The sequence below is a fragment of the Crinia signifera genome, chromosome 4, assembly GCF_055691185.1.
Source record: "Crinia signifera chromosome 4, ASM5569118v1, whole genome shotgun sequence".
NCBI lineage: Eukaryota > Metazoa > Chordata > Amphibia > Anura > Myobatrachidae > Crinia > Crinia signifera.
Genome location: NC_139220.1, coordinates 258,017,143 through 258,038,100, shown reverse-complemented (window position 1 = coordinate 258,038,100; position 20,958 = coordinate 258,017,143). Strand labels below are relative to the sequence as shown.

Genomic DNA, 20,958 nt, shown 5'->3' with positions numbered 1-20,958 from the left:
GCTGTACTTTAAATAAGTCCATCTACAGTACAGGAGAAAAGAACAGGTCATGGATAACAATTTGAAACCTGGTAAACGATCTTGAATAAAAACAAACAAGAAATAAAAAAAATGCTGTCGGCAATCAGTTATTAAATAAAAAAGACAAATGAACAAATTATTTGTACAATTGCACAACAGATGTCTGCAAACAGAAGTTTGTTTATGAAAGGTGTAACTAGTGTACACACTAGCGTGCATTCATTTCTAGACAGGCTACATAGTGAGGAATTCACACAGCACAGTACATGACATGTGGGTGTTTGCAATTAAAACTACAACTCCCAGTCAGTTGTGCTTTTCAAGCCCCAAGGAGGTATGCCCCTGCCCCGCCTGTGCCGGCCAGAAATACTGGGCTGCATAGAATGTGTCAGGCAGTGCAGAGGGCAGCTAAACACCAAACGGACACGTCAGAAGGGCGGAAGTGAGCATGGAACTCCATAGATTGTCAATAAGAAAAGGGAAAGCAGGTAAGGACAGGCTGGCTCGGAGGAGAGTAAGTAATGCATGGGGTGGATACAGTGGTCGTAGGGGCTAGTATCATATAGGCTCTTTATGTATTAGGTGTAGCACAAGGAGCTTTTCGTATCAAATAAGTTGTAAGACACAAGAAGCACATACTGTACACCCTAATATTGTGCATCTCAGACTAGTCTTAATGAGCACTTAATGTGAATGGTATAATGGTCTTCCTCATCTTTGCGGCCACAGCTTACGCCAGTTACGTTAGCCGCTTTCAGAATAGCACCATTGTCCCCTCGCCACACATCGGGCTCGGTGTCTCGATCCTCTTCGCTCACCACAACTTTACTAAAGGTAATAGATGGTGGTGTGTACACAGGAATGGGGCGTGGACCCAGGGTGGTGCGGGTTACGCTACCTAAGTTCTGTAGTGTAAACTGTGGCCGCAAAGATGAGGAAGTACCAAAATAAAATATGGCAGGATCAGCATGATAGAAATAAATATAGTGGGAAAGTAAAGATTGGTTTTCCATTTAAAACACACACGCACACACCTCTCGTAGCATGTATACACATCTCTACACAATACGGTGCAAAATACCCGCTGAGACTGAGCCACTCCAAAATAGTGTGGCATCTTTTGAAAGTATGCCTCTTATTTGCCTCACAGATGCACCACTTAAATTGTAGCTTACTACAGAACCTGGGCTGTGGCTTTATCTGCCCAAAATCCATACAAAGTCGAGATGAAGCATTACAGAACTTGGCTTGAAATGAAGTTACATCATAGCATTTCGTATACGCATTCCAAATCCTTTGCATACAGATGTACAAATGTCACACATCAAATTTATCAGTGTCATCTAGTCTATTAGTAATTGGGTCTAGAAATACACATTCTTTTTCATATTTTTGCACAGCTGCTGGTAAATCGCAGCTGAGATTACTTATTGTATGCATATCTGAATCAGGCCCTTATTTTCACATTGCTGTGTGAATAGTTACGCCAGACAGATTGCATGATCTATAGTTAAGGTCCCCATACACTTGTGCGATTGGATGTAGTGCAAAATCCGATCGCATCTTAAGTGCTTTTTTCCAGCACCCAATGTCGCACGCCATTGGGTGCTGAAGGAGGGCTGGCAGGCGTCGGTGTAGTGGAGCTAGCAGTCAGCGGTGGGTGGCAGAATTTGAAAAAAGCAATCAGAGGCCTCACACTCAAGCGGCTGCTGATCGGCTGAGAGAACGCTCTCTCAACCAATCAGTGTTTTGACATGTTGTTTTTTTAATTCTGCCGTCCCCGCTGACTACTGCCGCCCGCCAGCCAGCCCTCCTGCCACCCGCCTTCATATCGAATCCCTAAAGGAGCTTACAGTTCATACTTGCTTACTTAGACTTCTCTCCTGGATATTCTGGGGAGAGTAGGCATGTGTCATGTGTCAGCCATGTGTCACTGCTGCCACCCACTCCACACTGGCTTGATGATGTTATTCACATAAAATTTCCATATCAAGTGGATCTGTTGAGCATGAGTCTCTGTCACGATGATGCAGTTGCAGTGGGCTGCCTTTGCACCTACCAAAGGGGGCAGTTTAAACATTCAGTATCGTACCCTCCAATATGACCCATTGGGTACAAAATGTTCTGTTCCTGGACTTCCTCGCCAGTGGCAGTTGCAGAGGTGGTGCTGCAGCATAGTCCAGGGTTGCCTACTTTTAAAGTCTCCTCTCCGGGAGAAGCCCAGAGTGGAGACTGTCAGCAACACTTTGGGGGGGGGCGGGGGGGCATGGCCTGATGTAGACATCATCAAGCCCTGCCCCCGGTACTGCAAATCCCGCAATTCGATTTCCGGGAGCCTCACGGCCATTCCGGGAGGGTAGGCAACCCTGGCATAGTCCAAAATACAAATAGAGGAGAACCCCCTATATTCGCATGCGGATTCTGGAGATGTGTAACAGTTGTATTACTTCTCTCTGCAGAGTAAGTCGGGTGTCCGCAGAAGTTGTGATACAGCAATGGTGGAGCACGTCATTGCCAGGGATCCATTAGCAGCGGATTTGAAATGCAGCCTCTTCATTTCTGCCTTAAAAAGCTACAAAAGAGACTCTGTATTAAGGCCATTTCCTACCTTCTATGCCACTGAGGAGTATAAAGATTTTGATGCCTTGGTGGGTAAATATATTATAAATATAAAAATTGTCAAGGTCTACGCTTGTATATGAAACACAGATTTTCTTCAATTATCTAATTACAATGAAATAAAGGGGGAGGCAAGATTTTCAAAGTTAACCAAACAGAATTGTAGTACATAATCTAAAAGTCTGTGGAACACAGTTTATTTTCAATTGGTTTTGATGTGATCATATAGCAGTCTTCAGTTCATTCATGGTTTTTATGTTTCTAGCCCTCACCTTTCATGAAGCTGATGAGGATTGCTTTCTGCCCAGTAAGGAATACTGCTTTCAGACTGCAAATGCAGGATCGCACCGGTACTTCGAAACGGTTCAGTCCCGATGCGATCCTGCATGCGCAGTCTGTTCAGATCGCATAAACCAGTGGTCAGGGAACTCTGTCCTCATTACCCCACACAGTGCATGTTTTGCTGGTAACCCCACAGGTGTAATAATTACTCACAGACACATTTTATAAGGTCCAAGGGTGGAGTTAATTATTTCACTTGTGATTCTGTGAGGTGACCTGCAAAACATGCACTGCGTGGTGTAATGAGGACCGAGTTCCCTGACCACTGGCATAAGCGAACCGGCAGTATTGCTGAAGTCATGTGGGGGAGCGGCAGAGTGTCATCGGGGGGCGGGGGAGGAGGCAGAGCTTAGAAATGGTGCTGCCTCCTGTATAGAGTGAACGGGAAACGGGTCGACCCGATTAACCCGTTCACACTGCACATCAACACGGCAACGAACCAGTAAGAACCCTTATTTCTACCCAGTTCGTATTGCCGTGTTGCTACTGGTTAGCTGTAACCGGTAACCCCTTTCACATCGCACCAATTACCAGGTCGAACCGGCAAGAAACCGGCATATATAAGCTTCTGCTTGTAAACGTAAATATAAAAGTCAGCTTCATCAAGAAATTGCAGTGACAACGCCGGAAATGACCGGCAGAAATTTACTACAAATATGGATCACAAATGAAGTCTACCATCTGGACGATATCCTATTCACAGCCAACAGAAAATAAACTGTATTCCATGCACTTTTAGATTATGCACTATGGGGGTTATTCAGACCTGAACGCACAACTGCAAATTAGCAGGCAAGGCGATAATCGATAAGTGCGCATGCATATAGCTCATAGTACACATGTGCAGAACCAGGTCTGAATAACTTCCTATATTTTGGAATCCCATTTAAAATGTCTTTTATTTTTATTTTTGTAATCTTTTAAATCTGGGGTTTTCTTTATTTAGCCCTGTACAAGTCATAACAATTGCTTGCAGAAAGGCTTTCCCTGACAGTATCTGCTGGATCAGCCACTTAATCAGTAGAGTTGTTACCTATAACAAGTGTGTGCTGAAACCTGTCTTCCTTCTCCCTCTGTCACATAGAATTGGAGGGAGGGTGCAGAAGGAGACTCATCTCAGCATAAAAACACATGGTTTATATATTTGCTTTCCTGCGCTCAACATGTAGAGTCCCTTTAGGAGAAACATTGCTGGTTTGGTTTGTTTTGTATTCTTGTCAGTTTACTTGAGGCTTATAAACTCTCCCAAAATCAGTACTCAGTCCCTCCCATGATGTGCGTAAACCATTATATTAAATCTGCTATGTATCTCATAGATTGCGGATGCAAACACCTTGCCTGATTTGCCGGAGATCATCCAAAACATGTCAAAAATAGATGAAAAAAGCCTTGACCTGCTAAGATGGATTTTATCAGAGAAACTATTCACTATCAAATGCCTTAAGAAAGAGAAGGTAAGATTATCGTTACTGAACGTGTCACTGGATGCTACAGAATGCCCACATCTTGCTATTCCATATAGCAGCTATTTTACTGACTATGTAACACTATTAACTAACTTTCAAGTGGAAAGTATTTTTATAAATGAGTTGTACCCATGTAATTTGTAACAGCCCAGCTAACGGCATCATACTTGGTCCTCTGGGGCCCAAATAAAGTATGGGAATCTCGCACCTAGAGAGTATCGGTCCTCTGCTGACTACATCTGTGACTTTACTGTTACTCGAGTACCATGGTGATACTGTCCAAGTAAACTGTTGTGGTACCACAAGTAACAGCATGCACTGAGAGCTGGCACTTTTAGATTTATATCACGCACATACGAGGAAGTGTATGCTTGCCCTTTTATTGCCACCACAACTGTTGCCCCATAAATAATAAATGCAGAAACTAATGTTCCCTTCATAATATAGCTACTACTCCAATCATAAATATTTAACTATTGCTCTGGTTGTAATAAATAATAATTGCCCTGGTAATACATAAATACTACCTCAATCATAGAAAAGTGTATGATGCATCAATCATAGCTACATTCCTCACACCCCAATTGTAGGTACATTTATAAGGACCAGAGTATAAATATATAGCTGTGGTTTCCCACTTAAGCCCAACAGACACAGTGGACATCTTCTTGATCAGCCAGTATCAGACATCCTTTGTTTCCCGTGCATTTGGGTGCTAGGTTTCCTTGAGTTCTTCTATGTCGCAAGCCTTGTTTTTTTTTTTTTTTTGAATAAGTACAAATAGCAAAATACGTAGCTTTGTTTAGTCTTTATGGCCAGTGAGTATTTGTCCTGTCTGTTTGTATCGATGTGTTCTGGCAAGCTGACTTATCTTAGGTCTTGACTTTTTGTAAGGTGTTGATTACTAATTAGTAACCTTACCAGCAGGCAATACTATGTTTGTACTAACCATATTGGAAACTTACCCCAGCCTTTGAGTTAAGGCTGCCCCTCCCTTGTTGTTTTAGTTTGAGGAATTCCAAGCCTTGCTAGGCTCTCCCAGTCTTGCTTTGCCCACTCCTGACTTCCTGTTTGAAATAGAATACTGCGAGAAGCTGCGCACCCAGTTCCAGGAGACGCGTGGGGAGAGGGACGTGATGTATGCCTTGCATGGCAGCCGCCTGGAGAACTTCCACTCTATACTGCACAATGGCCTGCACTGCCACCTGAACAAGGTGCGATATGGTAACAAGCGTGATGCATAAAGCACGTCGCATGGGAACATCTGCAACACATGCATAATGCATTACATGATCTGGGGTTTGTATATATGCTGCATGTTCTGTAGCCTGTGTGTTACACGGTTTATGTTCTATATCCTGTGTGTCACACGGTTCATGTTCTATATCCTGTGTGTCACACGGTTCATGTTCTATATCCTGTGTGTCACGGTTCATGTTCTATATCCTGTGTGTCACACAGTTCATGTAGCTTGCGGTCATGCGGTTCATGCCCTGTAACCAACATGTAATGTGGTTCATGGTCTGTAGCCTACATGGTACATTTGCCTACATGTCACATGCTACATTTTCTGTGTGTCACACATTACAAGTTCTGTGTGGCCTTTTTTTGTCACATGTTATATGTTGTGTGTGGCCTGTGTGTCACGCTATATGTTCTGTTTGACCTTGTTTGTGACAAGCTACAAGTTCTGTGTGGCCTTTTTTGTCACACATTACATGTTCTGTGTGGCCTTTTTTGTCACACTACATGTTCTGTGTGGCCTGTGTGTCACATGCTACATGTTCTGTGTGGCCTGTGTGTCACACGCTACATGTTCTGTGTGTCCTGTTTGGGAATACGAATAAAACATGTGTGCTGACAAAGTTACTGTAACTAGCAAGGTGGTGGCTTTTCATTTTCTAAAATGTAACCAAATTGATCAGTGTCAGAGGTTTAAGGTTCCCTACTTGGGAGGGATGCAATACTTCTCCTGCATTCTATATAGTGGGGAATGGATTATTGACTATTTGGCCCTTTGGTGAATTACCTTTCGGTTGTTGTTTTAGTGCAGTGTAAGAGACCTAGTCAAAAGCTTCTGATGCTTCCTTTCCTACAGACTTCTTTATTTGGAGAAGGAACGTACCTGACCAGTGATCTGAGCCTGGCCCTTCTCTATAGTCCCCATGGACAAGGGTGGTCCCATAGTATATTGGGACCGGTACTGAGCTGTGTTGCAATATGTGAGATGATCGATCATCCAGATGTTAAGTGCCAGGCCAAGAAGAAAGGTGAGACACATTAGCCAGCCTTTCCATTGTAGCGAACTATAAAGGAACTGTTGTATAGAAGTAAATCATTCTATATGTATATATATATATGTGTGTGTGTGTGTGTGTGTGTGTGTGTGTGTATGTGTATATATATATATATATATATATATATATCTCTATATCTCAATGTGATGTTGGCGTACAATAAAAACATACTTGCAGCACCAGAAATTATAGTACAGTGTAGTCTTCATCTACTTTAGTTCTCGAAAACTGTAACTTAGGATCTCCTGAGAAATGTCGCTGCATTCCTTGTGGTAATCATGGTGATACTGTATTTATGGAATATTTTTATATATTGCCCATGCATTTCAGATTCATGTGAAATAGATCGTAAACGAGCCAGAGCAAGGAATAGTGAAGGGGGAGAAGTTCCGCAGAAATACTTTGTGGTGACCAATAACCAGTTATTACGGGTGAAATATCTCCTGGTGTATTCTCAGCAGCAGCCTCAGAGAAGGTGAGTAGAGCAGTGAATGTAGCAGTCATCTCTCCACTGTCTTATATTCATTCTGGAGGACATTTCTTAAGCGTAGAAATTAGACATAGGTGCCAGCTGCTTTGTGCACAGTGTATCAGGGCATACGTGTTTGGAGAGATGAGGAATTGTAAGAGGTGCTCTGTGCAGGGAATCGTAAGAGGTGATCTGTGTGGGGAATTGGGGAGAGGTGCTCTATGCAGGGAATCGGAAGAGGTGCTCTGTGTAGGGAATCGGGAGAGGTGCTTTGTGCAGGGAATCGGGAGAGGTGCTCTGTGTAGGGAATCGGGAGAGGTGCTTTGTGCAGGGAATCGGGAGAGGTGCTCTGTGCGGGGAATTGGGAGGGGTGCTCTGTGCGAGGAATCGGGAGAGGTGCTCTGTGTAGGGAATCGGGAGAGGTGCTCTGTGCGGGGAATTGGGAGGGGTGCTCTGTGCGAGGAATTGGGAGGGGTGCTCTGTGCAGGGAATCGGGAGGGGTGCTCTGCAGGGAATCGGGAGGGTTGCTCTGTGCGGGGAATCGGGAGGGGTGCTCTGTGCGGGGAATCGGGAGGGGTGCTCTGTGCGGAGAATTGGGAGGGGTGTTCTGTGCGGGGAAACGGGAGAGGTGTTCTTTGCGGGGAAACGGGAGGGGTGCTCTGTTCGGCGAATCGGGAGGGGTGCTCTGTGCGGCGAATCGGGAGGGATGCTCTGTGCAGGGAATCGGGAGGGGTGCTCAGCAGGGAATCGGGAGGGTTGCTCTGTGCAAAGTGTATGCGTCACATCACAGGTCTACCTCCAAAATCCTTAATAACACACGTTTCAGTAAAATGTTCCCATATTTCTCTATGCTTTGCTCTCTTCACCTAACATGGCTTCACTTACTATCAAGTGAATACTTGTTTTTGGTTGTGTGTGATGCTTTCTATTACATATTCAGTGCAGCATAATTAGACAAAATGGTCCCTTTAAAAGCACAAACTCTGCCAGCTCAGGATTATTATGGATAATTAAAGGGCTTTTGTGGAGGAAAGATGCAGAATGACCCTCCAAACAGCAAGGAACATAGTGTTCATTCTAGCACCCGCCATCTTTGAAAACCCATGCAGTTCTTCTTCCCTGCCTGTGGGGTATTACTGTATGCTGTAGTGCTTCTAGCACAGTGTGGTCTGTATATTAACACATATGCAAACCAGACCTATGCTAGAAACACCACAGCATACAGCGACACCCCAGGCAGGGAACAGGAACTGCATGGGTTTTCAAAGATGGCGGGTGCTAGAATGAACACTAGAACACCTACACCTGCTACACCCCATGGTCTCATCTCCTTCTGCTAGAGTAGACACATGGGTGCTCGGTCCTTAGCAGGCCACATATGCTTACTCGCCCCATCCGACTGTGCAGACTTTTCATTCTTTACTGCCTTATTGCTTAATTAACTAGGGCAGTATCTGGCAGAATTCGGTACTTCTTTACTTTCACGGCGCCAGCATGGCGCCGCGCGTACTTCCGGGTTACGCTCGCCACTAACTAAGTAAAATAAACTAAGTTAACGCCATGCCAACATGGATAGTTCATACCTCCACTATCCATGTTGGCATGGAGTTGATTTTAATTAGCGTGGCGAGCGTAGCGAGCCACCGAGCCCGCAGCGTGGGCGAGCGAACTCTGACGCGCGGTGCCATGCTGGCGCCGTGAAAGTACAGAAGTACCCAGAATTCTATATATTTAGTGATTCGTAAGTGACCGTTTATAAGAATCTATTGGAGATATACTGCACAGGCACACCCTGAGGAAGGCTTGGGATCAAGCAGAAACGCGTTGGTGTTTATTTTAAGGACATAAAGGCCGTTGGACTGGACTTTTCAATATACCATCTGAGGCTATTTTGGGACGGAATTTATTTCTTTGGTGGAACCCGGGAACCCCCTGAGAAATTATCCCTCTGACTGTCCGATAAGCGACACAAATAGCCTTGATGATAAGGCCAGACACGAATTTTTAAACCGAGGTATACGAGCAGAGGAAAAAGGAAACCATACTTATATCAGACGATATCATACGAAATATCTTGTGGCCTAAGGGAAGGCTCATCTGCGGTACGGAGAATATAGATTGACCGTAGAATTTTGCATTATATAGTTCATCTTAATATCTACACTATGAATGCTGCGATTTGTTTATTCTTCTCGTTTTGAGGTATCCAAGACCTACCGACATTGAAGTTCGCCATATCTCAAGTGGGAGCGCCCTATCAGACCCTCTTTGTTTGGAGATATACTGTGTTTGTCTTTAAAGTATTGTTGTGTTTAATTTTTTTTTTTATTGTATCTCTTACCTCTTCAACGTAGATCCAAAAAGCCGACCTGGTTCTCAAGCCACCGTTTTGCCATCCTGATGACACTGTACCTGTTTGTACTAATTCTCATTGGTTTAAGCAACTCTAAGACTTTTACACATCACTGGAACAAGCTCCTTAGCTGGAGGCCTTGATCTCTTCTCTTTTACAAACTGCACCGCAAGCCTTAACCATGCACTCGTGCCACAGCCACGGGCCCTTTGCTGCTTGCCTTGTCAAGTGAAAAGTCATTCCAGCTGATTCACAGACTGTCACCAATGATCCTGCACAGGGCAAACACGAGCTGGTATCTGACAGCTGTGTACTCTTCCTGTCGTCACTATTCCTACAGAAAATCCCCCAGAGCGTACTAATCTAACGGATGAATACGGATTCGGTACCGCCTCACCGGCTTACTCGAGAAGATTTATAATGTTAATATATGAAGGCTTGCTCCTGAAATAGACATGGAGAACAGCACTCTCTAAAAGTACTTAACACTTCTGTACAATATATAAATAACAATGTTCAGTAAATATAAAGTGGTGGGAAGGGACCTGTAGCCTGTAGCTGCAAGTATCCTTGGCTAGTTACTAAGAGTAGCCATCATTCCCCAATGTAGACATTGGAACATTGAACATTAATGGCATTCTTTTATAACTTGTATATTCTAGATCTAGAACCATCTCAGGTTGGAGGGAGTCGATGGTGATAATGAACTGCTCTACCTGTTTTCTAATGGGCTTAGGGGCAGATTTATTAAGCCAGGTGAAGTGATAAAGTGGGCAGTGATAGCGCCCCAGCCAATCAGCTCCTACCTGTTAAGTTGTAGGATAGGTTTGAAAAATGAGTAAGGAGCTAATTGGCTGGTATGTTGTCACCTGCCACTGTATTACTTCACCAGGCTTAATACGTCTGCCCCTCAGGGCTTCCCCATCTCCAGGCTGATACAGAGCATTTGTGTTTTCTATGTAATGAAAAGGGATAGTACAGTTACTTAAATGCCAGTCCTCATTCCGTCTGTCTGCTCCTTAACACTATACCTATGTTATTTGTCCTATGCACACATCAGACAAAATAGAGTGTAAGCCAACATAAATTTTCACACTTAAACGTTGTTTGCATTCATCATGTCTGGCTCCTCACTACGTCCGGACCTGCTAGACACCACACATGGAAAAATCAATGAAAACTGAAGTAACCCGTACGTTAATATTTGACCGGGAAGATCTAGAGATGAGTTCACTTTTTTAAAATAACATTTATATTCCCGCAAAAAGGGAAATATATCCTGTTAATATTTAATAGTCATTTTTAATCCGCAATATTATGATTGTTCAATAAAACCAATGGACCTGAGCAACAATTCTACTTTTAGTGTTTGTATTTATTACCTGGAAAAGGGCCCAACATATGCTCCAGAATATAAACTTATCATATCATCCATGCACAGGGATAGAATACTGATGTGTCCACATACATCTAGCATTCTTGCATCTCAAACAGCCCTTTTAGGCGCACCATGCCATGGCCTGACTTGGTAGTGCAGAACGTCTTTTGTAAACAACTTTTCTTTCTGTTGCGGTGCATAAAACAGTGTAAATAAATGCACAAGCAGCTTTTGTTGATTAAAATGATATAAAGCATGCCTATAGTTTGTGTGCAACCACGGCTTTCTCTGAATATGAAATGCTAAGTTACACTATTGTCCAATAAAACATTGTATCATAGCATTTTGTAGGCAGATACAGCCATGGTTGCACACATGCCACATATTTTAATCAGCAGAAGCTGCTTGTGCATCCTATTGACATAGATCGACATGCCACATATCAATTTAATCAACAGAAGCTGCTTGTGCGTCCTATTTACATATCTAGACATGCCGCATATCATTTTAATCAACAATATAGGCTTATGCGACCTATTTACATATTTAGACATGCCACATATCATTTTAATCAACAATAGATGCTTGTGTATCCTATTTACATATATAGACATGCTGCATATCATTTTAATCAACAAAAGCTGCTTGTGCATCCTATTTACACTGTTTTGTTCATATCCTTATGCACAGTAAAGAACAAGTCATACACAAAGATGATCTGCACTACGGAGTCACGTGGGGCTTGCGATTTTAGCGCATGGAGAATAGATGTATATTGTGAACACATTTTTTTACATTTGATGGTAGAGTTCACATTTTTAAGTATAACATTTCAGAACCCCCCCCCCCAGATATCACAGCCCACAACTGACAGTTTAAAAGAAAAACAAAAAACAAGCACTGTCTTATGTATTTTAAATTGAATTTATTACCGAACAATATATTTTCATTTTAAAAACAACAATAAAACTAATATTACAAACAAGACAGGTACAATAACAAGGGCATAACAAAGTGAGGACATTTTCCCATAATTATACTGTCAGAAAAACATTATGAACCAAAGACCATCAATTGCAGGCAGGTTAGAGTTCACCTGCATACATACTGGAGGTCATTCTGATCCTCATGCTTCCCCGCTTGTTCGCACGGGGGAGCGATGTTTTGCTACTGCGCATCACATGTGCAGACGCCGTTTGCGAACAGATGCTGCGACTTGTATAGTCGCTGGCCCGTTCGCACAGAGCATTGCGGGTGTGGGGCAGTGGACACGGGTCGCGCCCATGGGATCGCCCAGCATTTCATGGGCGTCCCCATGAAAACGTCACCCGAAATTTGCAGCTTTGGGAGTCAACCAGAATGACCTCCACTATGCGATAAAAGCAGCTAACCAAATCCTTAACGGTTTCCCTTTAACTCTCCAGAGCTACAGAATGAACGATATAGAGCATACGCACTGAACGATTTTAAATGATAAAGATAGTGTTTGCTTTACTACTGACCATCTTGTTTTATGAAAAATCTATCTTTATTGTTCATACACACTGAACAACATACACCTAGTCATAAACGACAAAGGCAACATTGGACTGCGCGTACAGATGAGAAAGGAGGTTGATAATGATCAACGGGAGAGCACATCATTATTGTTGGTACACACTTAACAATATGCACTATATCATTGATGATATTGTTATCGTGCATACTTTCTGCATTTTTCACCATAGTGTTTACGGGGCTTCACAGTCTGTGAGGATCTGAGAAAAGGTCAATATTACTGTACATGTATTGACTGTTCCCAAGTTATAAAAGGCCTGAAATATATAAATATAGTAAATCCAGCGGTGGCTCTGCGCCTATATGAAATACATCATGGGTTCTCAGCTCCACTTATCAAGTACCAGCAATGCCAAGTCATGCGCAGGTGAGTTCATCTATATTGCTGGGTCAATAATTATCCCACCTGTTGCCACAGACCCAAATCCTCAAAGCATGAACTGTTGGGAGTACTTGAGGGTTGGAAATAAGAACTCTTGTTAGACTATGGGGGGAACGTCGTAACCTGCAAGAAGCAGAAAGTGGGAGATTTTGTGCGAACTCTCCCAGTTTTCTTTTAATTAAAGCACCAATGCTTTACACGGCAAAACCAATCTAAAAATCTAACACCTTCCCCTTCTGGGATAGGAAAGGTTGCTGAGATGGGGGCGGTGGGGTGGTAGTGGATACTAATTACACAGATCCAGGCTTGTCTAAGGGCCGGAAGCAGCCATGTACTGTAGGTGGAGCAATGCCCCTCCCCTTGATGTGCACTGCTACTTTATAGTGATACGTACTCATTTCTCAGGGATCAGTTTGTGAACGATAATATTAACCATGTACCTATGTTTGGCCACACCCCTTTTAACAGCAGGGTCCCCAAGATATCTCTGCTGCCCTGTCTGTAAGTATATGCTGTATACACGTTTTATTAGCATGTATGTAGCATTTACTTTTCCTGTAGTTCCTGCCAATGTTAGTGCATACTTGCCTACTTTTGAAAACTAGTTTCAGGGAGATTATAGTTGGTGGTTGAATTTTGCACAGCGCCCCATTGAGGGGGTGTGTCATGCTCCACCCAAAGGGTGTGTCTAGTCCCATATATGGAGAGATTGTGCAAAGAGGTTGTGAACATGGCACCTAGAAGCGTGGGTGTGTACTGCTACATCTGAGAGGAATCTTGTGAAATGACAAATGTAGATGAGAATCTTGTGAAATGACAAATGTAGATGAGCCCCAAAGCAGTTAGTAAGAGCTACTATACTTGCTAAAGTGCTGGGAAATGGTGCTGATGATTCAATGTAAATGTATCTATCTCTCATTCCTTTTTTTCCCATAATGTAACAGTGTAATGTGGGCTAGGTGAAATGAGGGAGATTGCTAATTAATGAGGGAGAGAGGGAGATTGCTGTTATTTCAGGGAGTCTCCTGCAGAATGCAGGAGGGTAGGAAACTATGCGTTAGTGGGTACACAATCCTCTGTATATTCATGACCCTCTGCGTGTCACCTGGCTGATAGCAGAGCAGACTGCTTCCCTGTAGCTGGTACCAACTTGGTAATAATGTTGAAGCTGTTTGTACACAGAAGTCTTGGTACAAGCAGCCCAAAGAAGATGGCAGTATCTGCTGTATAACTTACTACAGACTGTGCTATATATAAGAACTGGAGGTGATACTGTTATGTAGCAAATACTTAGTGTTGTACATATAAACCCCACAGACAAACCTCCACACATTCATTTTTCTTTTCTAAATTTATCAGGGAAACCTCCAGTAGTGTTTGCATTCAGAAGGTCATATTCAATGCAAAACATGCCACTGATTATTATTAAAAGTAATATAATAATAGATTTTAAATTTTCTAAAAATGAATCCAATAGAACACAATATAATTGTATGAAAACTGCCACTGAATTAGTTTTTAATTCGTTTTAGTCATTACTTTGGGTGACCACTAGATGTCCCTGTTTGTCACTAGATGTGAAAGCAAAGCCATCGATTTTTATTTCTATGACTTATAAAGTGTACTGACTCCCACCTTAATAATATGGAATTTGTAAGTGTCTCCTGGCTTAACGTTTAAGGCTTTACTTTGATATTGGGTATATTGTTTATTTTCATGACAAGTTACAATGCTTTTCAAGCTGCAAAACCTTATAATAACCTCACTATAATCTTACCTTTCAGCCTTTCTGATATCCAACTGTTCTTAGTATTGGTGTATATGCTGTAGCAGTGCCAGTATCGAAAGGATTAGGTCTTACTTTTATACAAAGTTGAGTACCTCCTTATCATGCATATTTATATATATATATATACAGTATATACAGTGGCATAACAATAGCGCTGAGTAACTGTGGGCGCTGGGGGTCTGCGGGGACTATTGTTATTCTGCCACCTGCCAGGACCTACCTTACCCCACCACTGCTTCTGTGGCTGGTAGTCGGGACCTGCAGTTCTACTTGTCTGCGTCCCGGTGCTTCTCCTGTCTCCTAATGAAAAATGTCCCTCACAAAATGGACGTCCCCTTACAGCAGACAGTTTTTGTGGAGGCTAGAGGAGGCGGCAACGGAATATCCTTTCAGGCGCTGGAAGGTTCCTCCCTTCTCACAAATTGTAAACAGAGTATGCATCAACCTATCAGGTGCTGGACATGTAGTTCATCAACTATGGCACATACCTTTAGAGATTTATCAAGCCCCCCCCCCCCCCCCCCCCAAAAAAAGAAGAAGAGCGGTTGCCCATAGCAACCAACCAGAGTCTAATTAGTTTAGTTATTTTATATATTTATTAGATAAATTATGGAATCTGTTTGGATGCAATAGACAGTGCATCAATTTGCCCCCTTTAGAAGGTTTGATAATTCCCCCCATAATATATCCATAGTGTGATTCCAATCAAGGAGATACATTGATTCAATTTGTTTCAAATCATCTTATTTTCTGTAAAGGTGGGAAAACACTATGTGATTTAATAGATCATTTATCGTTCTGATAAATCGCTCATATCGTAAAGTGTGTATGCACATAGGCGAATCTAAGGGGTGGTCCGGGGGTGCACTGGACCACCCATTAGACCGCCGGCCGCCGCACACACAATTTGAAATTACAGCTGGGCATCAAGAGCCGTGCGCTGCCTGGCTGTATAGTCGCAGGCTGTATAGTCATAGCAACCCCCCCCCCCCCGATCGCAGCCTGTATACAGACATCATTCCCTGTCATTAAGGGTCATCTGCACTGTTGGTGCTGCCGCCGATGCCCGACACTCACCCCGCAGAGTGCAGGGCATTACTGGGAGTGTGGGAGGGGATGTGGTCATGCAGCGGCCGCACCAGAGGAACTACCAGCGCAGCTCAGCCTCTCTGTCTTCATGCTTCTGCCAGGGACAGAAAAATGGTGGGGAGCAGTGTCTACTGACTGGGGTGTCTACTGAGTAGTGAGTTCATCTACTGTATGTACACAATGTGCGTGTGTACAGTAAATATATGCATTGGGGGCACAGTGCATGTGTTTGGGGGGAAAGTGTGTGTGGGTGCAAAATGTGTGTGTACAGTATGTGAATGAGGGCACAGTGCATATGTATGTGGTCACTGTGTGTATTAGGGCACAAGGCATGTGTATAGGGTCATAGTGTGTGTATCGGGGCACAGTGCATGTGTATCGGGGCATTGTGTGTATTGAGGCACAGTGCATGTTTAAAGGGTCACAGTGTGTGTGCGTATTAGGGCACAGTGCATGTGTATGGGGTCACTGTGTGTATATTGGGGCACAGGGCATGTGAATAGGGTCACAGTGTGTGTTGGGGCAAAGTTCAAGTGTATAGGGTCACTGTGTGGGATTCGGTATGAAATCCCGACGGTCAAAATCCCGACAGGTTAAAAATCCTGAATAGGTCATAATACCGACAAGGACAAAATCCCGACATTTAAAATACCGACAAGGACAAAATCCCGACATTTAAAATACCGACAAGGACAAAATCCCGACATGGTCAAAATACCGACATATAGAATGTGCAGGTGAAACTGTTAACATGACTTTGGGTCGACAGATCGCAAGGTCGACATGGGTTTTGATTTTGACCGTCGGGACTTTGACTGTATCCCACTGTGTGTATTGGGTCAAAGTGTGCATGTCTAAGGGTCACAGTGTGTTTATAAGGTTAGTGTAGTGATGTAGGGGAATGTAGTGCAGCTTATGGTGATACATATATCTATAGCAGGCATTCCCAACCACGGTCCTCAAGGCACACCAACAGTGCAGGTTTTGTAGATATCCAGGCTTGAGCACAGGTGACTTAATTAGTATCTGAGGGATTCTGATTAAACCATCTGTGCTGAAGCCTGGATATCACTAAAACCTGCACTGTTGGTGTCCCTTGAGGACCGTGGTTGGGAATGCCTGATCTATAGCAACTTGGAGACATTCAGCAATACTTCATATAACATTTAAGTGCACGTTTACAAGTTTCTATCTACTGTAGCTGTGTGCTGGCACCAATTTTCATTATTGTAGTTGTGTAGGTTGGGGCCCCACTGCACCTCTTTGCCCAGGGGCCCATAATGCTGTTAAGATGGCCCTGCTCTGGACCGTGAGCCAATAGGAGCTACCGGTCTGGCAGCCAATCAAGAGCGGCCACCAATACTACCAATGCTGCTCCTGATTGGCTGCCTGTAGCTCACAGTCCAGCGCGAACATTGAAGATATCGATGGAGCTGCTGCTTTCTTAGACAGTGATAATACAGCCAGGCAGCGCCCAGCTGTCATTTATTTAAATTGTGTGCGCCTGGTGTTAGTGTCACTCCCCCTTGGCAACGAGCATGTATTCCCCCTTGGCAATGAGCATGAAGCCCACTTGGCATTGAGCAAGAAGTGCCTGGCATCAAGCAAGAACCCCCTAGCAATGAGCATGTAGATAAGAGGCACTTATGTATCAAATATGTAATTGGCATTATGGCATGTGGCTTTATTTGTAATGGGTATGACGGAGTTTGCTAAAATGTGTAATGGGCATTACGTGTTTGGTCTAATGTGTAATTCCATGCTCCTTTTTGTAATGACACGCCTCCTTTCCATGAGACCACACCCTTTTTTGCAGTGCGGCTTCGCCACGCAAAGGTCGGCTTGCTTCAGTATTTGGATCTGGGACCACCCATTACCATATTTCTAAATTCACCTATGTGTATGCACTATATGTGCATTTCCGTGGGTCGAAATGAAATCCTCTGTTATCCATACAGTAAGCGCAATCTGGGGACATCGGCAGCAACAGCATACTCGTGGGTGTGGCCAGTAACGATACATATATTTTGCAAGATTGCACAGTGTGTACACACTATGGGGCTGATTCACACTTTCCTTCCCTCCCAGAACCGCCCCAGGAAGGGTGGGCAAGCCTCCCACATTTGCACAGACCCCCGCATCAGCCCCCTCCTCTGCCGGTCAAATAGTAGCATTCATGGGTCTTTGGTGAGGGGGTAGGGATAAAACTGTGCAAATCGCAGCATTTTAGTTCCTCCACAAGAGCCGCAAATCGCAATATATACTGTAATGGGGATGGAGCTTAATGATGTCAAACTCTGCCCCTGCCCTCGGAAATGCTGCAGAGTCTCCTCTTTGGGCTTCTCCCAGAGAGACAAAATAAGTATGGGCTAATTCAGCATGGATCCTTCATTTGAATATTCAGTAGATTGCGAGCAGAAAGCCGCTGCCCTGACAGAAAGAGTAATCGCCCTTTTACTAAATTGTGAGAGAATTGTGAATCGCTACTCTTCCTAGAGCTGGCCGGCCACTCCTTAGTTAAAAAAAAAAGCACTTGGCAGCCCGCCTGGAGACTCAGACTTGAGAATCCAAGTGTTTCACTCATGTTTGGAGGAAACCAGGCATCACTCATCACCAGGCCAATACCATCCCTACAGTGAAGCATGGTGGTGGCAGCATTGTGCTGTGGGGATGTTTTTCAGTGGCAGGAACTGGGAGACTAGTCAGGATAGAGAAAAAGATTATTGCAGCAATATACAGAAAGATCCTGGATGAAAACCTGCTACAGAGCGCTCTTGACCGCAGACTGGGGTGACCGTTCATCTATCAGCAGGACAACAACCCTAAGCACAAAGCCAAGATATCCAACGAGTGGCTTCAGGATAACTCTGTGAATGTCCTAGTCAGAGCCCAGACTTGAATCTGATTGAACATCTCTGGAAAGAAGCTTCCCATCCAACCTGATGGACCTTGAGAGGTGCTGCAAAGAGGAATGGGCGCAACTGCCCAAAGATAGGTGTCCCAAGCTCATATTCAAAAAGACTTGAATCTAAAATTGATGCCATAGGTGCATCAACAATGTATTGAACAAAGGCTGTGAATACTTATGTACATGTGATTTATTTTTAATACATTTTCAAAAATCTACCAATTTTTTTTTTTAAGTTGTCATTATGGGGTATTGTGTGCAGAGTTTTACGGAAAAAAATGAATTTATTCCATTTTCGCGTAACATAACAAAATGTGTAAAAAGTGAAGCGCTGTGAATACTTTCTGGAAGCACTGTATATGTGTATGTACATATGGGGGCCTTATTAAGCGTGGATCACTAATCAGAGAACTTTCACGCATGGCAGCAATTAGCGAATAAATATCAGTACGCATAGAAGTCGCAGAGTATCAGCAGTTTGATTGACAGGAAGCCAGCATTTAGGCTGCGGCCACACATGTCGGCGCAGCGGGACCTGTTCAACGGGACCTGCTGCCCTGCAAGGAGCACGCACACAGCCGCTGTGGTAGGACCAGACGGAGGGACGACCGCATTTCAATGTGAACACATACATTTCGGCGCTGGTGGTCGGGAGTAGGCTGATCCTGTTCAGCAGGTTCCAGCCACACCGCTATGTGTTGCCACACACAGCCTCCTTGCGGAGCAGCTGGTCCTGCTGAACGGGACCCGCTGTGCTGTGAGGTGTGGCAACAGCCTAAGGGGCGGAATCATGGTGTTTTCTGGGTGTGTTTGTGAAAACGTAGGCGTGCCCAAGAGTTTTTCGGTTGGTTGTCTGTCATCAGTGAACCACTTCCAGCCTGGTTCTTGAGCATATTAGTGGATTCCCTAGATTGGTGCAGATGGTTCGGTTTTTGCGAATTAATCTGCCATTTCGCAAGGGGTGAGTTTTCTTTCTGTCTTGGCGGCTTTGTGCTCCCAGTCCACTGCGTTTTCTCAAGTAAGCAATCCATCCTGATTTAGCCCATGGTACGGAATACAAATGATTACCTATACAGGGGCGGAACTGATATGAATGACTTATTCTTTACTGTAAAGTGCTCTGGAATATGTGTGTTATATATCTGTGTCCTGTCACAGTACCTTAGGCTGATCTGTTTTCTCAAATTTATTTACATTTTCCAGAAAACTTCATCCATTTGTGTAATCCACGGGGACATGTAGAATATTGCCAGCGTGATTGGAGCTGTCACTCACCTGTCACTTGTAATTAGGTTTTTGAATTAGCTAACTCTTAGCAAGTTCTTTTACTGCCAAAGCCGTCTGAGCAGCTGCTCCAGTAGCACCTAATGAAACATAGATGATGTTGGGCTCTTACTCAGCTGTAATCCTAATCAGGTCTCTTAGGGGAGGCGTAATCAAACAGATTTCAATATATTATGTAAAACTAAATAGAATATGCATTTATTTGTATTTTTTATTTTGGCTACGCTTCTTTATAGACTACAGCAATGATGATTCCCAAAGGGTGTGACGTGGCACCAAGGGGTGCCTTGGGACACTTGGGTGCCCTGGATGGATGGTGTAGGACAGGCATGTCCAAACTATGGCCCTTATTCAGATCTGATCGCAGTACAAAATTGTTCTCAAAATGGGCAAAACCATGGGCACTGCAGGTGTACAGAGAGAGGCACTGTAACGTGTACAGAGAGAGTTAAATTTGGATGGGGTGTGTTGAAACTGAAATCTAAATTGCAGTATAAAAATAATGCTGCCAGTATTTACCCTGCACAGAAACTAAATAAGTCACACAAATCTAACTCTCTCTATACACGTTACATCTGCCCCACCTGCAGTGCACATGGTTTTGCCCATTTTGAGAACAAATTTGTACTGCGATCAGATCTGAATAAGGGCATATGGCCCTACAAGTACCATCATGCCTTGCCACAGTTTTGCTATTAGGGAATGCTAAAACTATGGCAAGGCATGCTGTGATGTGTAGTTTCACAACAGCTGGAGGGCCGCAGTTTGGACATGTCTGGCGTAGGATAAATTTAAATTATTTTTGGTCAACGTAATAAGCAAAACCAGTGCTAGTGGCTGCCAATCATAGTAGGGCCAGTTTCCCGCAAGGCAATCTGGGTGATCACCTAGGGCAGTGGTTCCCAACCTTTTTTCTCTCCCATACCCCTTGATTGGGCTTTTCATTGATGAGTACCCCTCCTCTCAATTTAAAATATAGACAGCACTTATGAGTGGAGTGGAAG

General features: G+C 43.7%; 1 protein-coding gene across 1 annotated transcript; it reads left to right on the top strand.

The window, feature by feature from the left end:
• The first annotated feature begins 384 nt into the window (after nucleotides 1–384).
• PARP16 (poly(ADP-ribose) polymerase family member 16) lies at nucleotides 385–10,921 on the top strand. Its single transcript, XM_083184317.1, has 7 exons — nucleotides 385–509; nucleotides 2,481–2,669; nucleotides 4,299–4,436; nucleotides 5,456–5,662; nucleotides 6,547–6,718; nucleotides 7,076–7,220; nucleotides 9,569–10,921. The coding sequence occupies exons 2-7, from the start codon at nucleotides 2,517–2,519 to the stop codon at nucleotides 9,708–9,710; spliced, it is 957 nt and encodes a 318-aa protein (XP_083040443.1). The 5' UTR covers nucleotides 385–509; nucleotides 2,481–2,516; the 3' UTR covers nucleotides 9,711–10,921.
• Nucleotides 10,922–20,958: the final 10,037 nt, after the last annotated feature.